The sequence below is a fragment of the Arctopsyche grandis genome, chromosome 1 (genome assembly GCF_051622035.1).
Source record: "Arctopsyche grandis isolate Sample6627 chromosome 1, ASM5162203v2, whole genome shotgun sequence".
NCBI classification, from domain to species: Eukaryota; Metazoa; Arthropoda; class Insecta; order Trichoptera; family Hydropsychidae; genus Arctopsyche; species Arctopsyche grandis.
In genome coordinates, this window is record NC_135355.1 from 21,305,887 (window position 1) to 21,329,842 (window position 23,956).

The following is a 23,956-nucleotide window of genomic DNA, read 5'->3' on the forward strand; positions in this document are numbered from 1 at the left end:
TAAAAAGATCTATAATTAACTTTAAAATCCAAACGATTGAACAAAAACAAAATACTGTTTACTAGCGTAAATAATAATAAAAGCGGATTTTTTTTAATCTAGCAACACTGTAACCGCGTGTATTACACTGACACTTTGACAGCGACTGCTCAACTGTCAAAAATCGTTATATTGTTTACGTTGATATTTAGGTTTGTATCCTATCTCAATACTTTGAATATACCGAATTTATTAATATTGAGAAATTTCGTATTGTAATATTTACCCAATCAATATATTTTCAGGTTTTTCATTTAAATAACCTACATAATGAGACAAATGTGCACATATGATGGAGGTGTGTTGGCAGCGTCGAATGGACAAGTATGGAAACTACAGATGGGAGCCCCACCTCTCTCAGTAATTAAACTACCCGATTGTCGATCTAATGCTGTGACGATCGGTATATCCGTTTCCCCAGACGGGAATACACTGGCCGTGTTGAACCACAAAGTGCTTTGGCTGTACGAAACTGACACGTTAAACCGACGACTCAGTATAGACCTCCCTCGAGCTGCCAGTGAAATTCGATTCACTTTTGATTCTCAACATTTACTCGTTGCAGATAAAACTGGCGACGGTTATATAGTCAACACTAACTCTGATGGTGATTCCATCGTTAAAATCGTCGGCAATCTAAGTATGCTCCTTGATATTCTGATGGACGATACCAAAAATTTTGTTATAAGTTGCGATAGAGATGAGAAAATCAAAGTTTCGTGTTATCCTCGTACATATGAAATACAATCGTTTTGTTTGGGTCACAGAGAATTTATCACCTGTATTGATTTCTTACCTCACGATAAAAGATTCTTAATTAGCGCCTCTGGAGATGGCACTGTTAAAATATGGGACTACGTCATAGGAAAAGAAATTCTCTCAATTGACGTTAATGAGCATTTAGACGGTGATTTAATTTCAAATTTCAAGAAAATCATGAAAAAAGATGACGTGGAGGCAGATTCTCTACCTATCAACCATATGACTGTTTGTAAAATAGACGAGACCTCCTCTTTCTTAGGGGTATCTAACTATTCAGTGAAATCTATATTGTTATACATCATTGAAGGAAAGAATTCTAAGCTAACGTGCAAACTGGTTTCTATAATCAAACTAAGAGATAGCCCTCAATGCTTTGTAATAGACAAAAACAGGCTATGGGTTTATTGTCACTCTACCGAAATATACGCACAGGAATGGGATTTGAACAACACAGTGGAAATATCTTCTCATGTTTTGGTCAGTTCAGAGAATTGCAAAGCGGCAGATAATGATTTTCTCACTTTGTATAAACGCAAATTTGACAACTTGCAAGTGTACCAAATGAGAAAGAAGCAAAGATTAGATGGACATCAAAAATAAAGATTCAGTGATATTTTTAAACAATTTATTTTCAGGGAAATATCACCAAAGCATTCAACAGTTTTATATATATATATATATATAGTTTTAAATATTACAAATACTGTGACATTCATCGTTAATTTACAAAACATACAAAACTAAATATACATAAATCATTTAAAGTTTCTTCAAAGTAGAAGGTGCATTATTTAACATGAAAATCTAAATTATAATACAGAAATATTACATGATAAATGTGGCACATATTTAAATAAATTATAATAATGCAGTAAAATATGAACTTGCATTTCATATGGTTGTTAAATCCCGAAAACAATACTTTTAAAGAGTTATAAAACACAGGACAATAAATAAATGACTAATGATTTTTTGTTGACAAAAAATGCTTATTTGTCCAAAAAAAATTATGAATATTTCAGGATTAAACCAAACAATGGTATTTTAAGAAAAAAAAGTAAAATATGCAGATGTAAAGTATACATACTATACATGTGGTATAATAATGGAAGAAATGATTGATGCATTCAGAAGGTTATGCTTATGAAATTTAAGCAAAATACTTGTCATGTAAATTTAAAAAAAAAAAAGTAATCACCAAATCGTCAAATTATAATTTTTCTAATCGTAATATCAGATTGCTGGACTTTAAAATGATTACAATTTACAATTTATAATTATAATTTGAAATTATTGTAAATGACTTATCATATACTGTAACAGTAAATTTATTGAAAACAAAAACATTTGTATATTTTTGTAATTAATGTTAAACTGTACATTAGGTATGCTGTAATTAAAAAATAAATAAAAACTAAACTTAGGAATATTAACAATTTTTTAATTGCAATAACAAAAATAAACAAAGCCATAAAGAATACTCGAAACGCCACATTATTTTATTTATAGAAAATGATATGACTTAAATTAATACTTCTGAAGCAGAATAAAATAATTATTTAAGACACAGCACTTATTTTTGCTTCAGTATGTGGTCGAAAGTTCGTAACTGAGTAGCTAAATTAGTTTCTACACTTCTAATAAATTCATCTAAAATATCTTTCAATGAAAGCAAATCGGGTATACTCGAACAATCTTTCACATTCAACAGTGGTGTGAAGATTTTATCCCATATTTCCGATTTCATATACCTAAAACAAAGTAAGCATGATTATTGGTTATTTAATTTTTATTACTATTCAATGGCGACATCGAACCCAACAAACCTAGGCCATTTTTTTTCTACAGTCCACTGGCCTCCTCTTTTGGCAGTCTGCATATAATTTCCCATTAATATCACATAAACAGTCCCAGCGAGACAATACAGATCCGTTTGAAAAGTCCAAGGCCGGCCATCACGCATTTCAGTACAGGTGAAGCCATCAGTCGATATCACCTAGAAATTCAAACATGTCGTGATTGTCATTGTCGTGTAACATTGCGACAATGAAAATTAGTACTAAAACAAAATTTTACTTTTTTAAACGTCGTTCCTTCTGGAAAAAGTGACATGTCTATTGCACATCCGAAATCAATAAGCTGCAATGAGGGTGCTCTTGATTCTGTTTGAGGGCTTTAAATATAAGAAAAAAAATGATTAAACCAAAATAAATGATTAAAAAAACCAAATTCTCAATATCATAATACTCACGTTTTCATCACTAAGAAATTATCAGGTTTTATATCTCCGTGAATGATATTAGCTTTATGTAAATGATGTATAATAGAAAGCATTTCACTAGCCATTAACATCACAATAAATTCAGCAATACACTTAGTAGTCCCAGCTCTAATTTTATTAGCTACATCCAATAAGGATCCATATACGGATAGTTCTGATACAAATACACTAGCATTGTCTCCAAAGAAAGCGGCACGAATATCCATGTACCCAGGAAGCTAAAAATAAAAAAGTATCTCAATTATTCATCTTGATTTCGTTGTCATATCATATTTATGTAAACAAATTTCGATATTCATTTTTACATACCATGAATGGATCAGTTATTCTGGCCTTTATTTCCTGACATATATAATATTCCCAAGGATGGCCAGGTTTCTGATGTTTCAACGCTACCGATTCATTGCTGATGTTATCGAATCCTCGAAACACACTACCAAATGTACCCTTTCCTAACTGTTTTTCCACAGTATATCTGTATATATCGACAGATAGCATAGTGCCATTTTGAAATTTAGGTATAGACTTTAATTCATAATAGCCTTTGTAATGATTTTTGTTGGGGAATTTGATATATTCCAAAAGCATATTACACAATTCAATATTGAAGGGGTCAATCACTTTTGGAAAATCTATATTCGCAGGCATTGGAATGTCTTGAGTTGCAATCATGCTATTTGAACAATTCGAGTTAAAACTAATAGTTTGACAGTCCATGGAATTCTCACTATCCGTGTGCATCGAATGATTAGATTGTCTCGAATGCACGGATAACATGCGACATTCTTTGCCAGCCGAATCTCTGCTGTCCTCTGATTGGATTTCAGTCCTATTCTCAAAATCAAGTTGTCTTTTAGATTGCTCTTTATATTTTTCTTTGACATTTTGAATACTACGATTTTGGTTCAACAACGTTTGCAATGCACTCTCTTTGGATATGTCAGCGCTATTTATCTCAGTATTTGGCGGTACTTGGGCTTGTTCTGGACTAGATACATACAGGTTCTTATGCATTTTTTGCGATATAGTAGGACTGTTACTGAACTTTGGTGTATTAGCATTATCTTTAGGTTCATTTCTAGATGTCATGAATTGAAGGTGCTGATTAGAAAAACCAGGAGTTTTCAAATCGGCATTTGGCTTAGCACCCATATGCGGTACTTCGTGACGTACACTTCGTAATTTTGAAGTAGGACTTTGGTATAAATGTTTCTGAATTTCAGACATATGTGGTGTATATTGTGGTGATTGTATTTGCTGCTTATGAATGTGATTATTGAATTGGCTCTGTGAATTGGCATTTGGTAGATTCCGAGAGATTCCTTGGTGAATGTTTGGTTGATTTTGAATAGGTTCGTGTGAATATTCTTGTGATACCTGTATGTTCTCATGGTACTGTACTTGAGAAGTGTTAACATTCTGAGGATTCTTATACATCGTATATGTTTGTTGATTATTTTGATAGTTGTTGTATACGTTTGCTTGAGGTTTCATATGATTTTGAGTTATAGGAGTATGGACAGAACTATATTGATTGGGATTATAATGAGTGTGACTGACATTAGGATAACTACTTTCTTGATTTTGGTATGGTGAGTGTAAACTATTGTTTGGATAAGTATATGAATGTTGTTGAAAATGTTGATTGGTCTGTTGTAAAGCTGAATTTGAAGCATTCATATAATTGTGACTAGGATTTTGAAGCGCTTGATGCGAGTTAGAGTATGTTTGTGGTGCCGTTTGAAACTCTGTTGGTTGAACATGAGGACTTGCATAAACTTGATGTGTTTGTTTTTGATACATTTGTTGTTGAGTATTAGCATAGCCCTGATGCGGGCTAGTGAACCCCGGTTGAGAATTAGTATAAACATGTTGTGGACTTGTAAAGCCATGCTGGGGACTAGTGAAGCCTTGCTGCGGGCTTGTGAAACCCTGTTGTGGGCTAGTAAAACCACGCTGGGGACTCTGGAAGCCATGTTGAGGACTCTGGAAACCATGCTGTGGACTTTGAAAACCATGTACAATTTGCTGAGAGCTTTGAAACGCGTGTTGAGGGCTTTGAAACGCTGGAGGAACTTGAGGAGGACTTTGAAATCCAACTACAGCACTGGGACTTTGCATACTCTGTTGAGCATTTTGATAGCCCCCATGCGAATGATATGCCATTTGAGGACTTTGATGCAACATCTGGTAATTATGATTAGTGTTTGAAGAATGTTGATATGCTATATGATTCTGATATCCATTATTGTTAGGTACTGCAAGGTGTTGACTAGCACCCTGATAAGTTTGAGGAAAATTTCTTTGCGCATTGTACCGGTTGATAGTTGCACTATTACTTTTATGATATTGATGATCTATGGTATGATATTGACTTGGAGTATTTAAATTGTTTTGCGAAGCCAAATGAACCCTGTTTTCATTGTTTGTCACAAAATTATTTTTGTGCATAAGACTATTGCTAGCAGCGCCTTTCAAATGAATCCCATTTTGCCGCTTGGCGTAAGCGTTCAAATCCTGATATGAATGGTGGTACGCCGAATCTTGATTTAAATTTTCGTGCATTTTTTCATTAATTACACTTAAAGGTTGACCAGTACTTTCTCTTGCTGTATATCCAAACATTGTATTTCCTGCAGTTTGATTACTCCCAGAAGAACTTGAGCCCGATCTGTTGAAATTACACATATGTGCAAATGAACAGTACTCAACAATATATTATAGATAAAAACTGATGCACATACAAAAATATGAATGGAGATATGGATAAATACGCTAATTAATTAATTAAAAAAAGTTAAGATAAAATTTCATATCTCTAAGACATAATAAATAATCCTTTTATTGCCAGTGAACCGATATTTCAATCTATTACGTTTGTGCGAAGACTGCCATGGGACGATGTTTATACTATATTCTTTTACGCACTATTTTCAATACTACAACTATTTTTTCATTTATAGGCTTTGTATCAAATACACGTTGACTGGATTTTTGAGATTGTTTTATTTTGCATTTAAGCAGTTACACAACAAAATATCAGTCATTCATAATTCAAATATCATTACTGTTCACAATCTTTATTATAAAATTTAACCATTTGAAACCAATTTCATTGACTTTGGTATATATATATATATATTACAATTTTTGTACAAATGCAAAATATTTATATTCAGCAAACTATAATGTAAAATATTGCAGTTTTCACACAAATCATGAAAAGGTAGCTGGCAGTAAAAGGGTTAAAACGTGTGTACATATGTTGATGGGTTGTAAAATTTATATCATGTAAAATGCGTTGTAAAATGTTATATTATCTCAATTATAAACATTTAAAATATAGTTGAAGTACCACCAACATACCTACACAGTTATCATTATTTAGTAGTGCTGAATTAAAAGCCCATTTAAGAAAGTTGAAATGATGCAGAAAATTAAAATTAACGAAAGAAAAACAACTAAATGACACGTATATAAAAGCAAAAATGTTTTAACACTTCCAGGCATGGAAAAATATTGTGTTTTAAGGCCAATTTAACTTGAGTGATAAAACATAATAAATCGATATAATTAAAACATGAATTTTATTAAAAAAAAAAATTTAAAAGACTGCATATAAGAAATGAATAGTATCTAGTCAATATAGAATTTCGGTCCCGTATTTAAAATTAAATTTATATTGAAAAACACCAATTGGTGAAATAACTTGCGAATAAAAATACTTAATATACGCGAGCCATTTCTGGTGAGTTGACCAAAAGAAAGGTAAAAATAAAACTCAAATTGAATGGACTGTAATAACAAAAAGTGTTTACTTTATTGACATCAAAACAAACTTATATGAACATGTATATTAGAAAAAAATACATATCCCCCTACTACACAACCTACGCATTTTTGACGAACCTGTATTCTTGCGTTGTTTCCATTAATGTATAAAGCCCATCGTTTCCCCCTTGGTTTGATTCTGTAATTGCTGCATCTCCAGCCTTTAAGTAACCTCCTTTCAGTGCATAACTATTAGGAGTAGGTCTTTCTTGAGCAGTTCCACATTCACCCAAATCAAAACTTCTCACATTGTTTCTCTTAGTGGCATCAATGAATTGAGGTTTCTTAAATTGATTATTACAAGGTGTACTTGATGACATCACATTGAATGTAAATATTTGAGTTGATTCATCAACTTCTGCCATGGTTTGTTGATTCTAAAATTTAAAAACAATAAAATCACAAGTCAATAAAAATTAACAGCTGACACCTTCAAAATTATGATAAAATACACATTTTTAACACAGAAACATACATTTATTTGGGGCATATCTTCTCGTGGAAAAAAAACAGGATCTCCACTTTTGAATTGTTTATTTTCTATTTCATAACCGAAATTTTTGGTTAGTCTATCATCGTCAATGTTGTCACACGCCTTCATATTGGAATTTGAATTAACTTTGGCTTGCGCTGAAGCCATTGTCATGGAATGATCTTCACGAATTTCAAATTTCATGTCATCAAATTGAGAGATTTTTACTCCAGAGTCTATGAATAAAAACACGCAACACAAATATTATTATATAAAATAAAAAGAATGTCAAAATACATCAAATATTTTTTTAAATCATATTAACCATTATCGGGAAAGAGATTGAGTTCTCGGTGAGCTTCTTTTGTGTGAAAAGTCATCGAGTCGTTTCCATGAAGATTGGCCAATAAACTTTTATTGAAATCGGCAACAATTTTACCTTTGGTCCCATCGTTACCATAAGCAACATCGTTAGTCAAGCAATTGTAATGGTCTGGTTTTTCATCCTTTAAAGTATCAAATAATGGTTTATTTGACTTTGCATACTCTTCGTGTTGATCTAAATCACCATTTTGTGGGTCATCAGCATTTAATATAGAATTAGACTGTGCTATGACATTTTCAAATTTGAATTCATTTTTCATAGCTGATGCTTCACTGAATTGACAATTAGAATCCATATTAACAATAATTTTCGGTTCACTAGGCGATTCAATACTTTGGGTTCTAGGCTTTGTTTTAAGATATTTCCGTGCCCTAATTTCTTCAAGGCTGTACTCTAAAGTAGAACCTTCATCTTTATAAACCTGAAATAAATATGTCAATTAAATTGCACATCGATGAGTAACAAGGACAATCTTGTAAATCAACTTTCATAATGAAATAACTATTTACCTCCTTCTTGCTATACATGGGTATCTTAGTTGAGTCATCGGGATCTGGTACACAAATACGAACACAAAAATCGGTCAAATCTTCGATGCAGTATGGAACATGATTAGGCGGTAACATTAATCTATCATCTTCAAACACTAATAAAAAGGAAAAAAATATTATTATATAACAGTAAACAATATATACATATGCAAAGGTAACCTTTCAACTTAACAAATGATTTTCCTATTTCATGATTCTGTTTTTGTAAATAAAAATACTCACGTGTAAATGTGGTGGGGTTTACAATCGTAACTTTTGAATTAATTTTTTCAGTCTTAGTGGATGAGTTTGTCCACAAACCAACTTCTTTTTGATTTTCTACAGCACTACAGCTTTGCAGTAACGATGGAATAGGTGCCGCAGCAGACTCACTTGCCGGGAGATTGTCGGGAACAGACGATGGTCCTGGTCGGTCCTACAAATTGCTACATTAGTAAACATCACATAACCTTAAAATAATTCATAAATAATCCATCACAAAATAACTTACAACATAAACGCTAACAATGACATTACTGCGAGCTTGATTAGATCCATCTGAATTTTGTCTTAATGTTCCTGGACCAGCACTGTACACATTATCTCCAGTACGCTGTGATGGAACTACAGCGGTGTTTCTACGTTTTACTGTACGCAATGTGGTCAAAGCAAGTCTTGTTTCAGCGAGTGCCGAAGCAGCTTTTCGTTTGGTAGGTGAATCATTGTGAATCCATCGTTGACTGCAGCTCGTTTGGAATTCTCTACAATTTTTTTTAAATAGTAAAAATGCAAGCAATTGTAATAAAAAAATACATAAGAAAACAAAACAGTTCATTAAATTTACCTATATGCTTGATCCAACTCCTCCCTTGGTTCGGCATTGTATTGCATACCTAATTTGTATACATGATCAGCTTTAGCATAATCGGTAGCTTCTTCACAATAGCACGCCCAAGCCCTGTAAAGTTCCGAACAACTAGTGCCTAAGCCTCTATTGTACAGCATTTGATAAAATTCTAATGGATTATTAGAATAGTCTATCTGAAATACGGAATTTTTAAATTAAATTATGCACTTTGTTTAAATACTTTCAAACAATAATGAAAAATTGCTTACATATTTAATCCACAGTCGTAAAAATCTTCGATCTTGGGTATAGCGCTCGTCATTTTCAAATTTTGCTAGGCATTCTTTTATTAACTTATCAATGTGACCTTCGTGACCATGTTTTGGAAAGCACTGTTCTACCCATTGAATATAATTAAACCACGGTTCGAGAGGGTCTGGCCCATTGTAATTATTTATAAGCACTTCATGCTCCCTATTAAAATAAAAGTAAAGATTAAAAGTTTGTCAACAAAAATAGTATGAGTAAATTATTTACGGTGTCAATTATTGACATTTACATATCAAGATGGATGAAATATTTTGTTTGAGAGAGATTAGAAAGGAACAACATGGAATGTTTGTTTATTTTTAGTAATGTTATACATACATTACTGAAATATATTTATACATTAGTGGTTTTATCCGGCTTCGCTCGGTATTTCAAATATAATCTGCTTAAACATTGCAAATCTAATAGTAAACATTCATTTGTTTTTTTTATTAAATTTATTTGAATCGAAAAAAAAAATATATTTTACGAAAGTAAATCAGAAATGAATTACACTACACACACACACACAACCAATTATTTTTTTATAGGGAAACCAGAACTGTAAAAGGATTCCGGACCTGGAACTAAAAAAGGAATCCGGAATCGGGAATTATAACGAAAATCGGAATCGATATTTTCGTCATAGAAAATTATACTTTTTCGATAACGTCACGGATTCTACGAACCAAACCTTACATAGTTGCATACAAAGTCTCTTTCGAAATTATATATTAGATTTGAAATCACAAATGACAAAATAAGATCCTCACAGAGGTATAACAAAAAGAAAAAAATAATGATTTTTATCAAGAGAATTTCGGTGAAGAAAATCATCATGATTCTCAGAAATTAGGATTTTGACAGATAACCTACATATATTGGACTTTCTGGACATTCGAATTTATAGTTTGATAAAAAAAAAAGCCCCCTTTCAACAGATACATTGGGTCTCTTTCCGAGACCTTAAATTTTAATACAACTGGATATGATAAACAAGAAAATTTTTACGTTTTGACTAAACGTGTTTTTCATATTTGGATTTTGCTTCTCCATAAATGACCATGACCATGACCAATCATTGAAATGGGGATTAAAGTTCTATTAAAAAAAGATGGGTTCAATTGCCCGAATTCAATGAATTTTTTCTCATGAAAGTCAAATCGAACTATTGGTTTAAAATCAATATGCAATAGTTTTATGTACACTTTGCTAGAATCAACAAAATATTTTGATCTTCTGAAAGTGAAACATAATTAGGTACTTATTGGCGCATCAGAGTATCCAATATTCACAAAACAGTTTTAGCAGTGACTATAATTACGATAAAATGATAAAATATCGTGTTACGGCTCATTAACACATGAAAAGTTATTATGTAGCGGCATATACCTAATATGAAACCAAGGTCCATTTGAAGAGATTCTCTCAGCAATAAGATAATACTAACCTCCACTAAAACACATGTAGGTGAAATTCAGACATATAATACCTATAACTGAACTCATTTAGCAAAAAAAAATGTTGGCGACACCTACAGGCCATTCATGCAACTGTTGTGTATTTGTATGTGTTAGTGTGTGTATACTCAATGTTTGGATGCGCCCATATAACCAATAAGTGCCCTTAATTCTTGGATATTTAAAATGCAAACGAAATTTTATACACGTTTATGTGTATAGAGACCATTAAGATTGGCAAGATTTAAATCTTTCAAAACTCGTTTTAAGAAATAAAATTGATTTTTATATTATGATCATTTCTAAATTTTCGCACCAGAGTACATATGTATACCTATTAACGAATATCTTAAAAATTTAATTAAAATATTAATCGATTTATAGCAATGACACAAATGCAAGTGATTTCCTCTCATTTCTATTGTTGCTTTTGATGGAGGCTACCAAAGTCGAAATGGTAATCGTAAGTTTTAAAATGCTGTCTGGGGGGGCGAAGCGAGTGAAACGACGGTGTGGTTTAAACATAACGATTAGCTGTGACAGGCTGGAAGGAAGAAGAGTGGGATCGAACAAGATGCTCGAATTCGTAGGATGGCAACCCCGGTTCGACCATGTCGTAGGGTCCCCACAGCTGTTTATTCACAAGCGGAACAAAATTTTAAAACGTCCGTTCGCAACTGGGAGCTCTTTCAGTCACGTGCATTATGGAATCGAGGGACGAAAAAAAGCTCCCACAATAACGACGTATGCAACAACAATACTCGATCGCGCGATTTGTACTTTGCGTAAATACGTTTCGAAAAATGTGGCGAAATATGAGGGAGCGCACGGTGATCCGTATGTGACATGGCAAAAGCTGTCGAAATTTAGTAGGCGAGGACCTGGACGCAGAGTGCAAGCGATGACGGCGCTTAAGTACTCTGGCAATAAGGGCTATAGTCGCGTGCGGTGCGGCGAGGTGAATTAGCGCGCGCTCACCTGTCAGTGAGCGGGCGGGGCGTGTGGGGTGGGGTGGGGTGGGGTGGGGTGGGGTGGGGTGGGGTGGGGCGGGGCGGGCGTACCGCTGCTGGAGGGCGAGCTGGTTGGCAGCTTCGGCGTCCGAGTTGGCGTTGAGCGCGACGCCCAGCTGCACGGGGTTGCGGCCGCCCCTCAGCGGCTGGATGTTCTCCTTGCTGCGGTCGATGTCCATCGGTGGCCGCCGTCGAGCGCTCGCTGCGCCCCAACAAGAGCTGGTCGCCGGCCACTGGTCGCCGATCGCTGGTCGCCGGTCGTCGGTCGTCGGTCGTCGGTCGTCGGTCGTCGGTCGTCGGTCGTCGGTCGTCGGTCGTCTGTCGTCTGCCGCCCGCTGCCTGCCGCCTGCTGGCCGCTGGCCGCCACTCCGACGCGGACCCGCCGCCCTTCGATGCTCGTCGGCTGCGGACTGCGCGCCGCGACCGTTAACCAAACGTAACTTCTTTCACGGCCATGCTCCGCACATCACGCTGCGATCGAACTGGTTCGGTGATTACATCCCAAAGTGAATCGCTACCAGGTTAACCGCCACTACAAAAATCACTCGCCCGAAAATTCATCGCACAGGAAAATTGCCGTACAGAAACCGTGCTCAAATATTCCTCAAAATTGCCCAATTTCGTAAAAAAAAACATTTGCTAAGCAATATTTGGGCAGTTTTCTGTACGGCAATTTTCCAGTGCGACGAATTTTATGGCGATAGGAGATCCACACGAGAGATTTTTGTAGCGGTGGCTATCTTGTTAGCGATTCACATCTGGTATGTAACCAGTAATGTGCTGCTATGGGTTCGCATCGGCTCTGTCGAGCTGGTTGCTACAATGATTTTGGTTCGGTGATAAAAATACGGATTTTTTTTTTAAATTATTGTAATTCCGAGGTCGAATTTTTACACGATCACAATCCGATATGGATAAAGTAAAAACTTGCTGCCGTTTTGTGTACAATTTTGTTGGCATATATCTATGTACATTTGGTAATTGGATTATTAGTCACGTTGCGATCGCTCAAAAGACAATTTTTGCCATGAAAATCGCGAATATGGAATATTTGGCACTCGAGTTCTTGTTAGTATGATAGTTATCGTTAGTATGATGGACTTTTCGGCTGCCAGATGTTCCGTTATAGAGATTTGAGTGACTTTTGGGCGAGCGCTTTGTGATCAATAATCACCGAACCTAATGCTAGCCTTACACCCTATGGCGCCCTCGGGCAATTTTTTTAAGAGCCCCTAGAAATTTTTATGTAATGTAAATAATTTTGTAATGTATGACAAAAATATTTTTTCTTTTGATTTGAAAAATCTAAATAATATCTTGTGGCGGCTCACTTATACGACATGGTCGAGTTTGGTTGCCTTCCTGCGAGTGGGGACCAACTCGGTTGGGTTCGGAGAGCCGCTACTCACTCTGCCTTCAGCTGTCATAAATAAAACACGTGCATTAACATGCCAGTCGTCTCATTCGTTCATCCCCCATAATCTCTATAATAATGGGGGGGGGGGGGGTGATATAATTTTAGCAACACAGCACTGGATGTAAATGTAACCCTTTTATCAAATAGTCATACTCAACTACGTTTTCGTTGGTAATTGGATTATTCGTCACATTGCGGTGGTCACAAAGACAATTTTTGTTAAATCACGAATACACAACATTTAGCACTTAAGTTCTCGTTTATATAATAGTTATCGTTAGTATGATGGACTTTTCGGCTGCTAGATATTCCGTTATAGAGATTTTAGTGACGAATCCTCTGTGACCAGTAATCACCGGACCTTTTCTTTAGAATCTGACTCAACTTAAAATACTATGCATTTTTGTGGTAAACGGATTATTTCGCACATTGCGATAGCCGTTGCCACGATGATCGCGAATACGGAATATCCGACACTCAAATTTTCATATTATAGTTTGCATGGGTAGCGCTCGATGGATTTTCAGGTGCAGATGTTCCGTGGGTTCGGTGATTACTAGTCAAATGTGAATCGGCAATAATATAACCGGTCACACTAAAAATGGTCACACCCAAAAATTGGTTACGAGACAACTGGTCACTCCCAAAAATTGGTCACGAAAAAACTGGTAACCAGTTTTTTCGTGACCAGTTTTCTTGCGACCAGTTTTAGTGTGACCGATCTAGAGCGACCGGTTATCCTGTTACCGGTTCACATATGACTAGTAGTCCGTTTACCGTTCCGTGATCGAGATTTTAGTGACGTGTGCGAGACCGAATTTGTGTCTATAATTTGAATATGGCAATCATTTTCTGAAATTTAGTTGTATAAATTATAGGTTGGTATGCATGACGTGAACGGTATGCGGGTTGTCTGTCAGTGGTTGACAGGGATACATAACCCCGTAGTTTGTTTACGCTGCCGAAGGATCTACTAATGCCAAAATGTCGTCGGTGTTTCGACTGGCGAAGTCAAAAGTGAGTCAAGAGGAGCTGAGACGTTTGATGCGCTTGAAACAGCAAGAGCAACAGAAGCAACAAGAGACTCGTATAGAATCGCCTTTGGCTCGCTACGAGGGCAGTCAGCTAAGTTGCGGAGTTTGCAGAGTGCCGGTAGCCCCCAAAGCTTGGCGCGCACACATTAATTCTTCCAAACACAACCAGCAAGTGGCTGCAGCCAAACAGTTACATCAACGAGCTCTCAACCACAAACGACCTGCTTCACCTCCACCGTTGCCAGATCCTAAGAGAGTCAAGGGAATACTTAAAAATGCACCGGCTAGAATTATTGATCCTATTGATGACAACGTACAACAACCACCTACAGTACATTTTGCCACTGAACCAGAAACGGCTACACCCGACGATGGTATGTATCACCACAATTTTGACGATTTTATCAATACTACATAGAAGTAAATGTGAATGTGTATGATTATTATTCTCTCATACACTGACGTGATTTTGAAAATAAAGGATCTAATTGAGTAACGGTACGAGTAATATTTTGTTGATAGCAACTTTTTTAAAATTATCTAATAAAAATGTACTTTTTAATTGTTTTTTGTAAAATTTTGCTCATATATTAATTATTTTAAGAGTTATATCTAACTGAATTCACAAATTAGCAAGCATTTTCAATGTTATATTTATTTGGTTGCTAGAAAAATAATTGCGGTTTCTGTTTTTTTAATTAACCATTAATTTAACCAATTTTTTTTCAATGAAAACTTCGTATCTCGCGTTCTTGTTAATAAAATGTATGTTTCGGTCTGTATTTTGGTTGGAACTCAAATTCGTTTTACTATCAATTATTTTACTTAAAATTTGGCTATTGAATTAAAGACGGAAATTACAGCATTGTTTGTGTTTAAAACGTGTAGTATAAGCAGCTCAAGCCCCTTGTAAACTAAACGATGCTTTTGATGTGGGTATTGTTAAGGATTATGCAGTGTCACTCAGTCATGGAAGTTTTCCGAGTTATTGAGTTAATTCGATAGCCTGTCTACTAGGATTGTTAGCAATTTAACAATTTATTTCAATTTGAATATCAAAAACCGCGAGTATTTTCCTAACAACCTTATACTGAGATTCCATTACATATAAATGAAATATTTTTTTCAGAAAATAACAAAAGTGATTCGAATAAAGCAGAACCTGACGATGTAATTCCAGAAGGATTTTTTGATGATCCTATAATGGATGCTAAGGTAATATTTATCTTATTTCAACATGATAATTCATTAGGTCTTTAATTTTAAGATCTTTTTTTTTGTCTTCATATGTTCTTAAAAATGAAAATGAGTTGTGTTTGTATGTTAATTTATTTCATATATTTTACAAGATGTTTTTTAATTATAATATCTATGAAGTTTCATATAATTCTTTAAAAGCTTCAGATATTTTATCAATCATGTTAGTACAAATCATACTGCGTCCTTCAATTGCGAATGCCTTTTCGTTACATAGTCTGGTCAATCTTGCCGCTGCGTGAGTTGCTATAGCCGCAGGCACCATTGAACTGTCCTCTGGATTGTTTTTCAAACACCAAAAAAAGAATGTAGCAGTGGTTCCAGACAATATGTCACCCTGGCCTCCGCAACGTCTTCCCGAACCACCTTCACTATTCGACCAAAATGTATCATTATCGATACAGAACGTTTGATCAGTGCCGCCCTTTTTTAAAATAAGGACGTTCTTCCCCAATTTATCGTAATCGATTTTGATATATTCATCGTCACCATCGTTTGCTTTTATAACACTATAGAGCCTCTCGAATTCAACGTTGTTGGGCGTTAAAATCACTCCTGGAGACGGATAATCTTTTATCAAACTCAAATTTTCAGTTATCAAATGAAGACCATCTGCATCGATCACTAATGGTTTTTTTTGCTCTTTGCAGTATCTAATTATTTCCTTGACCATGTCTAAAACTTTGGGATTTCTTCCTAATCCGGGACCAATCACCAATACGTGAATTCTATTTAACCATGTTTTGATTTCGTTCATATTTTTTACATCGCTCAATAGGGGGTGAACTATTAATTCAGGGCTGTACGACTTTATGACTGTAGATGCTTCTTTAGTACAAAATACATGTGACAAATCTGCACCCACCTGAAAATTACATTAGAATTAGTTTTCAATTGCAAAAGGTAATTTTTAATTCATACATTTTTGTAAATTTAATCATGCAATGGCTTTAAGTTAAGATCATGCTATGATATGATTTTTGGCCAATATCCCCCCCCCAACGTATAATAATTCGACTAAATGTGTACTCAGTGCTGGCTCTAGGGGTCCCGGTGCCCCGATGTAACTTTCTTCTCAGCGCCTTTGTAATTTTTTTCAAAAAAAAATCCATTTAAATTTGTTACTCATGTATATATGTATAATTTAGTAAAAAAAATGAAACTAAATTAAATTTTAACTCAATTTTTTTTTTTATGAAATACAACTACAACCGCGTTTATATGAATTTTGAGCCCTTTTTTATTTTTAATTTAATTTACCCATAGTGCTTTATGTATATGTATAAGCAATAACCATACCTTTATTAAATGTTATTCTGATTTCCATTTTTAAATTAATTGTAGATTTTTTATCGATAAAAACATAATTTTGGCGCCCTGATGCGGCGCTTCTTTTGCTTACTGGATAAAGTCAGCCCTGTGTGTACTTGCATAACAGTAAAATTTAAAAAATCATGTGTCTATAAACTCTTTTGACACTCCAATGACGCGTTCCAAACGCCTCTTGGTAATAAATAATTTTATATTTCTAAATAGTTTCGCAATTTGCGGTCATGCATACATAAATTTACATTAGTTTAGTCATATATGCAGTATAGTTACGGGTCGATTACAAATGACGTCAGATCTAAATGTAGGGAAGGGGATCTGATGTGTGGCGATTTGCAACAAAGGGGAAAACATTTCGTTACAAAGCTAACAAAATGTGAGTTCATTTTAAAATATTGCGTGAAAACATTCCGAAATCGATTATTCTTTCGCTAGAACGAAAGGGGAACGTCAAAAATATAATGAAATTTGCACGAAGGGGTAAAAGGCCATCACGACGAGGAAGAGGATGGAGGGGAGGGGGGGGGGGAGAAATAAAAAATAGCAAATTCATGTGACGTGATGTATGAAGAACATTTAATCGATTGGCTTTTGTTTGTTTTTGTAATAATGCGAGCGAGCTATGGTCGATTTGCGGGTGGTTAGGGGTGCGCAGGGGTGATGGGAGTGGAGTGGGGTCGGCGGCGGCAAGTTCGAACATTGCGCATGCTCGCGGCTTTGTCTTTGGAGTGGAGTGGAGTTTTACTTTGAGAGCGCTGATGGCGGCGAAGAAGGGGGCGCCGGTGTAGTCGAGGGAGCCCCCGACGACGGCCACGCGGCCAGCCTGACCCTTGTGGAAGTGAGAGTCGCCCGAGAGGGGCGGCACGGCCGAGCGCGCCTGCTGCTGCCACCACTCGCGCGACATCTTGCCCCCACCCCGATCCTCTCCACACTGATTTCGGCAATGAAACTTAATTGCTACATTCGCACGCAACGCTACTGCTGTTGCTGTCACTCGACTCCTCACTCCCACCGACGATAACATTTGGTCGATACGCGCTATCTCACTGCCATAAACGCATCTCGGCCACATACCCACATCCCCACATTGTGCAACTTGTTTTTATTTTCTTTTCGAAACTTTATTTTATCGCCATACGTTGCGGTCAGTCTGAAATGTATTTATCGCACTTTATTCTATTCCGATTTCGCGATTAACACTTTCAATGCTGAGCTAGAATCCATGCTATGCTGATATTTTATAAAATAGCTCTGTCTCACAAATGTTTTGACAATGTGGAGGTTCTTGGAAGGCGCGTCTACCTGCATCTTGCATAAAGCACGCTCTACAGTACCTATATTTATTCATTATTTTCGTAAAGAAAAAAAAAACTTCTGGAAATATTAGAAGGAGCGACATTTTCGTCGTTATCGCTATCGCTATCAGACTCCAATTCGCTGTCGATTTCGTATTCACTCTCTGTTCCATACTCAACATCAGTGTCATACATATTCTCCATACTAAAACGTTATAAAAAAAAAATAATAGTAACAACACTCGAATGTTTACTCAATTTGTATACTCGAAATTATATACATAAGTTTATTCAAAATCTGCACTCTCTAATGGTGCGTACGCACCAAGCCAACGAACGGCCCACAGGCCAACTTTTAAAACCAGTAGCGTACAAAATATCGAAATAAAAATTAAATTTAAAAATTGAAATTAAATATCAAAATTAAAACTATTATTATTATTATATTAAAATTAAATTCAAGTATCAAAATAAAATTATAATAATTATATTAAAATTAAAATTAAATATTGAAAGTTAAAACAGAACATGCACAATTTAAATAAATTTTCGAGATTGACCTAAAATTAGATCATCAACAATCACATACAGGTAATCCTCGACTTTTGTTTTTCGAAGATGTTTTGATTTACGAAGATACGCACTAAGATCGAAAAAAAATCAAAGGGGTGTTGTCGGTCACATCAAACGGATTTTTTTATTCTTCAATTGTTTCTCTCGTCGAAATAAATCAAGTAATTAAATCATTTCAGAGGTAAAATTTATCGGATAATGTGTGATTATTAATTTTATTTCGACGAAAGAAAAAAAAACCCTTTGACAAATCACCGACATCCGACACCGCGTTTTTTTATGAATTGTTTTTTTTTTATCGATCATCCACGTGGAAATACAGTAACATCTCGTGACGACTTTAACAATATTTTTTTTTCGTTCGTAAGCAGAGAAATTATAATATTTCTCTGGTTTAAAATGCGTATCGTCGTAATTCAATATATTGTTGTAATTCAAAACATCAACGATGATCTAATTTTAGCTCAATCTCGCTCTTTAGCTTGATTTTGATATTTAATTTCAATTTTAAAATTTAATTTTTATTTCGATATTTTGTACGCTACTGCTGGTTAAAAAGTTGGCCCAAAATCGTCGTTGGTTTAGTCTGTAAGCACCATAAGACGCTCCAGGTTGTAAATGTGTAGCGGAAAATCAAGTAGAGGCGGTTTCAGACTAGCGTATTTTTCTGCGCGTATATCGTCGTTTCGGCATACGCGCTCTACATTTCGCGCTTCAAAAAACCGGACTCGCGTACACGGGCTTATTCCAGCGTGTTCGCTCCAACCGGTAGTGGTGATTTAGTATCAACATGGATAATACGAGCTTATTAGCGCGTCTAAGCTCGTACGATTTGCTCGTATGGAAAACGACGAGCCTATACGCGCCTACATGCACTTCAAAAAACGAGATTATACGCGCGTATAAAACGCTAGTCTGAAACCGCCCTAAGTCAAGTCGTGAAGTCTCAAAGGACAGTTGAGCTAAGACTGAATGTACTTTTCATATGATATCCCGTAAAAAAGGAACTTGTGGTTTTTCCCTTATTTATTTCCCTTAAAAGGTAGCGTAAAAGTCCACAATTGCTAAAAGGTATTACACGATGTTTTCCAGGAATCGACTCACCATTATCGTGTAAGCAGGTAAATCGAAAAAAAAATTGGCATTTTTACATATAAAGTGATAGCATCATATTTGGATCACCCATTAGACATTTTAGTATATTCACTTACATTTACTAAGAGTAATATTTACTAAGCTTTTTGTATAAAAATATGATCACCAAAACATCTATATTTTTTGAATAAGTTAAATAATAAACAGTAAATAACATTATATAAAATTTAAAATAGAGAGTGTATAGAGACCTTTAGGCGAAAAAATTGAATGCTTCTCGCGTTACTAAAGCAAGTGCGTATTTTTTTTTTTGTACCTTTCTGTTGGAAAGGGACAAAGCGCGCTCGGTGAGTCGCGCGCGGCTACGGAAATTTTGTGAACACGACAGGCGTGTCGTTAGCACCCAACGGGTTAAAGGTCTGTTCATACCTAGACAGCACGTACCGACTTCAGCAGGTATCTGGCCGTACGAAAAGTATTCTTTGGTACATTTTGTATGGGTATATTCATACCAACCGTCTCGTTTACGCCACGGCAGGCTTACAGCAGTACCCGACATTTCCTGTTCATACCTTACAGCAACATCCGTCAACGTATCGTATCCGTTTTTTTGGCCATCGTGGAAATATACACGCGAATTACGTGCCATGAGTCAGCCGCTATGCTGTTTTGGACCAATTATCGATAGTGACAGTTGACAGCTGTTCAATCTTTCGACATGGTTTCGGCGCAAATATTTAAAAAAAAATTTAATTTTTTACGGAAATATTTAAAAAAAATTTGTCCATCATCCACAAGCTCCTTATACAGTGTCCAAAACTCTCCTTCGGTTTTTCTATTTTTTAACATGGGATGCACATCAAAACGCCTCCGTGCTTTTTTATGTGACTGAAATTTTTATCGACACGACGTTAATTTTTTTCAAATTTTTAAATTGACCGGAAATGGTACCTCCCCTTATATGTGTTCCCTTTTCTAAGTTTTTGAATTCAATTATCTCCCAAACCGCTAACCCAATCAGACTGAAAATGTTTTACATGCAATAAAATGCACGGAAATTATAAATTTTATAATTTCCGTGCTTTTTTATTGCCTTCTTGAGCTTCTTCTTCCAACAACAGCGCGATTATACATAATTTTTCGTTCGATAAACGTCGAAACATTTTTGGTGACTTGTATTCTGACGCGTAGCTACGAATGCACGTGTATGCATTCATATTGCAATTACTCGACAATACGACGTAAGCAATATTGCGCCGTATCGTCATGGCCTCTAATGTATAAGTAAGCCGATTTTGCCTTGCACTCGGCCAAATTGCTGTAAACGTGACGTGACTGCGACGTGTAGGTAGATATGAATAGAAATGTAATAAAATGACATATTTGAAACGGAGTCGTGCAGTGCTGAAGCCGTGCAGTGCTGTTAACCCTTTGGCTGCTACGAGGTTTTTCAATGTCCAAGCGAAAAATGCTAACATTTGTAATTATTTTGAAAAAAAAAAATATATAATATTTTTTTTTACATACTTACTTCGCCGAACACTCGTAATTTTTATAATACTTTATATACATTTTTAAGAAGCAGTCGTGGACTCGTGCTCTCTCTTTCTGTCTTGCTTTTACATGCGTGCGTGCGAAAGAGATACCTACATATATACACTAAATAAGTTTTGACGATTGTTTTCCGAGGCTTTATTCTTTTCAATAATCTATTTTTAGATATCGATGTATCCTTACAACATGCGATATATTCGAAACAGGTAGCGGTCTCTCTCTCTTTCTTTCTTGGTTTTAATTGTGTACGTATGAGCGAGACACACAAGGATGCGAAGTTTCTAATAATCAAATAATTTTTCAACATGTATCATAAACATTTTGTATGCATTTCAGTTGCATTTGATTGATTGCACGAATTCGTGACGTCTCGTGACCTACATAATTGAAAGCGGATTTCTATTGTTTTTTGCCATTTATTTTAACTCTGCAAAATGATATCGGACAGTGAAAGTGACGAAAGCGAAATAATAGCTCCTCGCCGAGGAACTCGACAAATCAGCAGCTCTACTGATTCTGAAAATGAATTTATCGACAATAATCAATTCCCAAGTAATAACTCCTTATATGACTTTGACAACGAACCCGAAATTTACTTTGATGATGAACCCGAAATTGAAGAGCTTTTAAAAAATTGATAAATATTTATAAAGCTTGATTGAAAAATAAATATAAATACGTATATAAAAAAAATGTTTCGTGCCACTGATGCGCTGGCAAAGAAAGTAATGAAATACGACAATTAATGACGTCAACAACGATCGTCGTAGCAATCTTCGCCGATTTCAAAACAACGATTTATCGTTGTTGTAGCAGTCAAAGGGTTAAATTATTTTAATCTTCATATTCACTAAGAGTATGCACTAAGGAGTACCAATTTACCAATTTATCGATTTGCCGGTAAATTACCAGATTTTTCAATCTCAAAAAAAAAGCTAATTTTTTAAACTAAATATATTTAACCAAATGCTAATAAACGTTATTTATTACTAACCTTTTCTTAGTTCATTATATACTAAGATATGTTGCCCAAAAAAGTATGTGTGGTAATGAATTCGTTATAAATTAATATTATATAAGGACTAAAAAATATTTATTTTTTAAAAAATTGTAAAATGTATATATTCAGAATATCGTCAGATAGTTTTGATGTACTTTTTTTATTCTAAGCAGTTATTTCAGTTTTACTTTTTCCTCAAAATTTCCTGTTTTTAAGATAAAACAAAGGAGAGGAATTTGAGAAAACGCAGCAAATATGTTTTGTCGATTTACCGGTATTTAATTAACAAGCTATTTTTCGGGCTATTCATCAGCAATGGACTCCCTAGTATGCACCAATACTCTATGTATGTATGTAGATCTGACGCAGTGTCTCATCTTTGTCTTTTTTTCATATTCAGGTCAAATTGAGGAGAGGTATGATATTTAACAAATCTGTTACACCAAATGTGTACATTTTACAAATTCATAAATAAAAAATACAAAATATTCAAAGAAAAAAATTGTTTGAAAGTTATTGATTTACATTAGCTTACTATATGAATATATGTAAATTTGACACCCTACATATATATGTATATGAGTACTCCAGAGATATTCAAAAATTAACCCAATGGGAATAAAATGAAATTTTACATTTTTCGATAGTCAGAGTTGGATTGTGGGAAAATGTCAGAGTTAGTAGTGTTTTTTTTAACGATTCCACAGCCCTGATTTATTGTGAATAAACAAATGTGTATTTTTTTCATTTGACTGAATTGGGTATTGTTCCAGTGGGTGCGAAATTAATTATTGATAAATATAATTTTAATTTCAATTGTTAAAATGATCCATAAATATTGCAAGTATTTATGTATGTATGAACATGTATGCCAAAGGTCTTATTCGAATTGAAATTTGAAATTCAAATCAATTGCATTATACCAAAATTCTCAATTCACATAATGAAATTTAAATTTTATATGAATTCAGGCGAGAAATATACAATACAAAAATCCAATTGAAGAAGAGTGGGATAAATTTCAAAAAGAAATGAAAGAAGAAACCGATTTGTCAGCGGCTATTATAGCAGGCGAACAAGAAGAAGCAACTGCCGATAGACAAATTGACGAAATCGAGGAACAAATGAGAAATCTATCCAAGTATAATTGTTGCCAATGCTATGTATTTTTAAATTTATATTTTAATTTTTGTTATAAACGTTATTGTAAATTACAGAGTGTTGGATTTAAATCGTAAAAAAGAAGAAGCAGCCAGTCAAAAAGCTTTGGAAGCTACCACTTCCATGGATCACGATCAAGGAACCTCTGATGAAGATGAAGATTTTGAAGAATATTTGGATTGGCGAGCGAAAAAGTCATACAGATAATTAGACATACATATGTACATGCCATTATTTTATTAACATTCGTTTGTAATTATTAAAATAAAAAGAAAAAAACATTTTTTTATAGAAGTAAGAGTTTTATTAAAAGTT

The 23,956-nt window shown here is 34.9% G+C and overlaps 4 protein-coding genes across 4 annotated transcripts; 2 read left to right on the top strand and 2 right to left on the bottom strand.

Moving 5' to 3' along the window:
- Positions 1 to 106: 106 nt before the first annotated feature.
- Positions 107 to 1,652, top strand: wuho (tRNA (guanine-N(7)-)-methyltransferase non-catalytic subunit wuho). The gene is made up of 2 exons (XM_077431943.1): positions 107 to 191; positions 285 to 1,652. The coding sequence occupies exon 2, from the start codon at positions 310 to 312 to the stop codon at positions 1,399 to 1,401; it is 1,092 nt and encodes a 363-aa protein (XP_077288069.1). The 5' UTR covers positions 107 to 191; positions 285 to 309; the 3' UTR covers positions 1,402 to 1,652.
- A 199-nt stretch (positions 1,653 to 1,851) lies between these two features.
- On the bottom strand, positions 1,852 to 12,434 carry LOC143912587 (uncharacterized). The gene is made up of 14 exons (XM_077431881.1): positions 11,978 to 12,434; positions 9,417 to 9,621; positions 9,145 to 9,341; positions 8,812 to 9,061; positions 8,544 to 8,736; positions 8,280 to 8,416; positions 7,711 to 8,191; positions 7,389 to 7,621; positions 6,992 to 7,290; positions 3,392 to 5,753; positions 3,053 to 3,300; positions 2,878 to 2,974; positions 2,628 to 2,797; positions 1,852 to 2,552 (listed from the first exon to the last, which is right to left on the bottom strand). The coding sequence occupies exons 1-14, from the start codon at positions 12,103 to 12,105 to the stop codon at positions 2,375 to 2,377; spliced, it is 5,178 nt and encodes a 1,725-aa protein (XP_077288007.1). The 5' UTR covers positions 12,106 to 12,434; the 3' UTR covers positions 1,852 to 2,374.
- Positions 12,435 to 14,054: 1,620 nt separating this feature from the next.
- On the top strand, positions 14,055 to 23,934 carry LOC143912664 (zinc finger protein 830). Its single transcript, XM_077431963.1, has 4 exons — positions 14,055 to 14,751; positions 15,507 to 15,592; positions 23,452 to 23,621; positions 23,698 to 23,934. The coding sequence occupies exons 1-4, from the start codon at positions 14,328 to 14,330 to the stop codon at positions 23,846 to 23,848; spliced, it is 831 nt and encodes a 276-aa protein (XP_077288089.1). The 5' UTR covers positions 14,055 to 14,327; the 3' UTR covers positions 23,849 to 23,934.
- Positions 14,949 to 18,010, bottom strand: LOC143912655 (ATP-dependent (S)-NAD(P)H-hydrate dehydratase-like). Its single transcript, XM_077431954.1, has 2 exons — positions 17,709 to 18,010; positions 14,949 to 16,499 (listed from the first exon to the last, which is right to left on the bottom strand). The coding sequence occupies exons 1-2, from the start codon at positions 17,985 to 17,987 to the stop codon at positions 15,747 to 15,749; spliced, it is 1,032 nt and encodes a 343-aa protein (XP_077288080.1). The 5' UTR covers positions 17,988 to 18,010; the 3' UTR covers positions 14,949 to 15,746.
- Positions 23,935 to 23,956: the final 22 nt, after the last annotated feature.

What these genes read in the sequence shown, in the direction of transcription:
- wuho (XM_077431943.1), top strand. Translation starts at nt 310, where the DNA reads ATGAGACAAATGTGCACATATGATGGAGGTGTGTTGGCAGCGTCGAAT.
- LOC143912655 (XM_077431954.1), bottom strand. Translation starts at nt 17,987, where the DNA reads ATGTTATCGTCGGTGGGAGTGAGGAGTCGAGTGACAGCAACAGCAGTA. An exon ending in CCGCCATCAGCGCTCTCAAA is followed by an intron (nt 16,500 to 17,708) that starts GTAAAACTCCAC and finishes TGTAATTTTCAG; the next exon opens with GTGGGTGCAGATTTGTCACA.
- LOC143912664 (XM_077431963.1), top strand. Translation starts at nt 14,328, where the DNA reads ATGTCGTCGGTGTTTCGACTGGCGAAGTCAAAAGTGAGTCAAGAGGAG. An exon ending in AACGGCTACACCCGACGATG is followed by an intron (nt 14,752 to 15,506) that starts GTATGTATCACC and finishes TATTTTTTTCAG; the next exon opens with AAAATAACAAAAGTGATTCG. An exon ending in ATCCTATAATGGATGCTAAG is followed by an intron (nt 15,593 to 23,451) that starts GTAATATTTATC and finishes ATATGAATTCAG; the next exon opens with GCGAGAAATATACAATACAA.
- LOC143912587 (XM_077431881.1), bottom strand. Translation starts at nt 12,105, where the DNA reads ATGGACATCGACCGCAGCAAGGAGAACATCCAGCCGCTGAGGGGCGGC. An exon ending in GAGTTGGATCAAGCATATAG is followed by an intron (nt 9,062 to 9,144) that starts GTAAATTTAATG and finishes AAAAAATTGTAG; the next exon opens with AGAATTCCAAACGAGCTGCA. An exon ending in GAATAACTGATCCATTCATG is followed by an intron (nt 3,301 to 3,391) that starts GTATGTAAAAAT and finishes TTTTATTTTTAG; the next exon opens with CTTCCTGGGTACATGGATAT.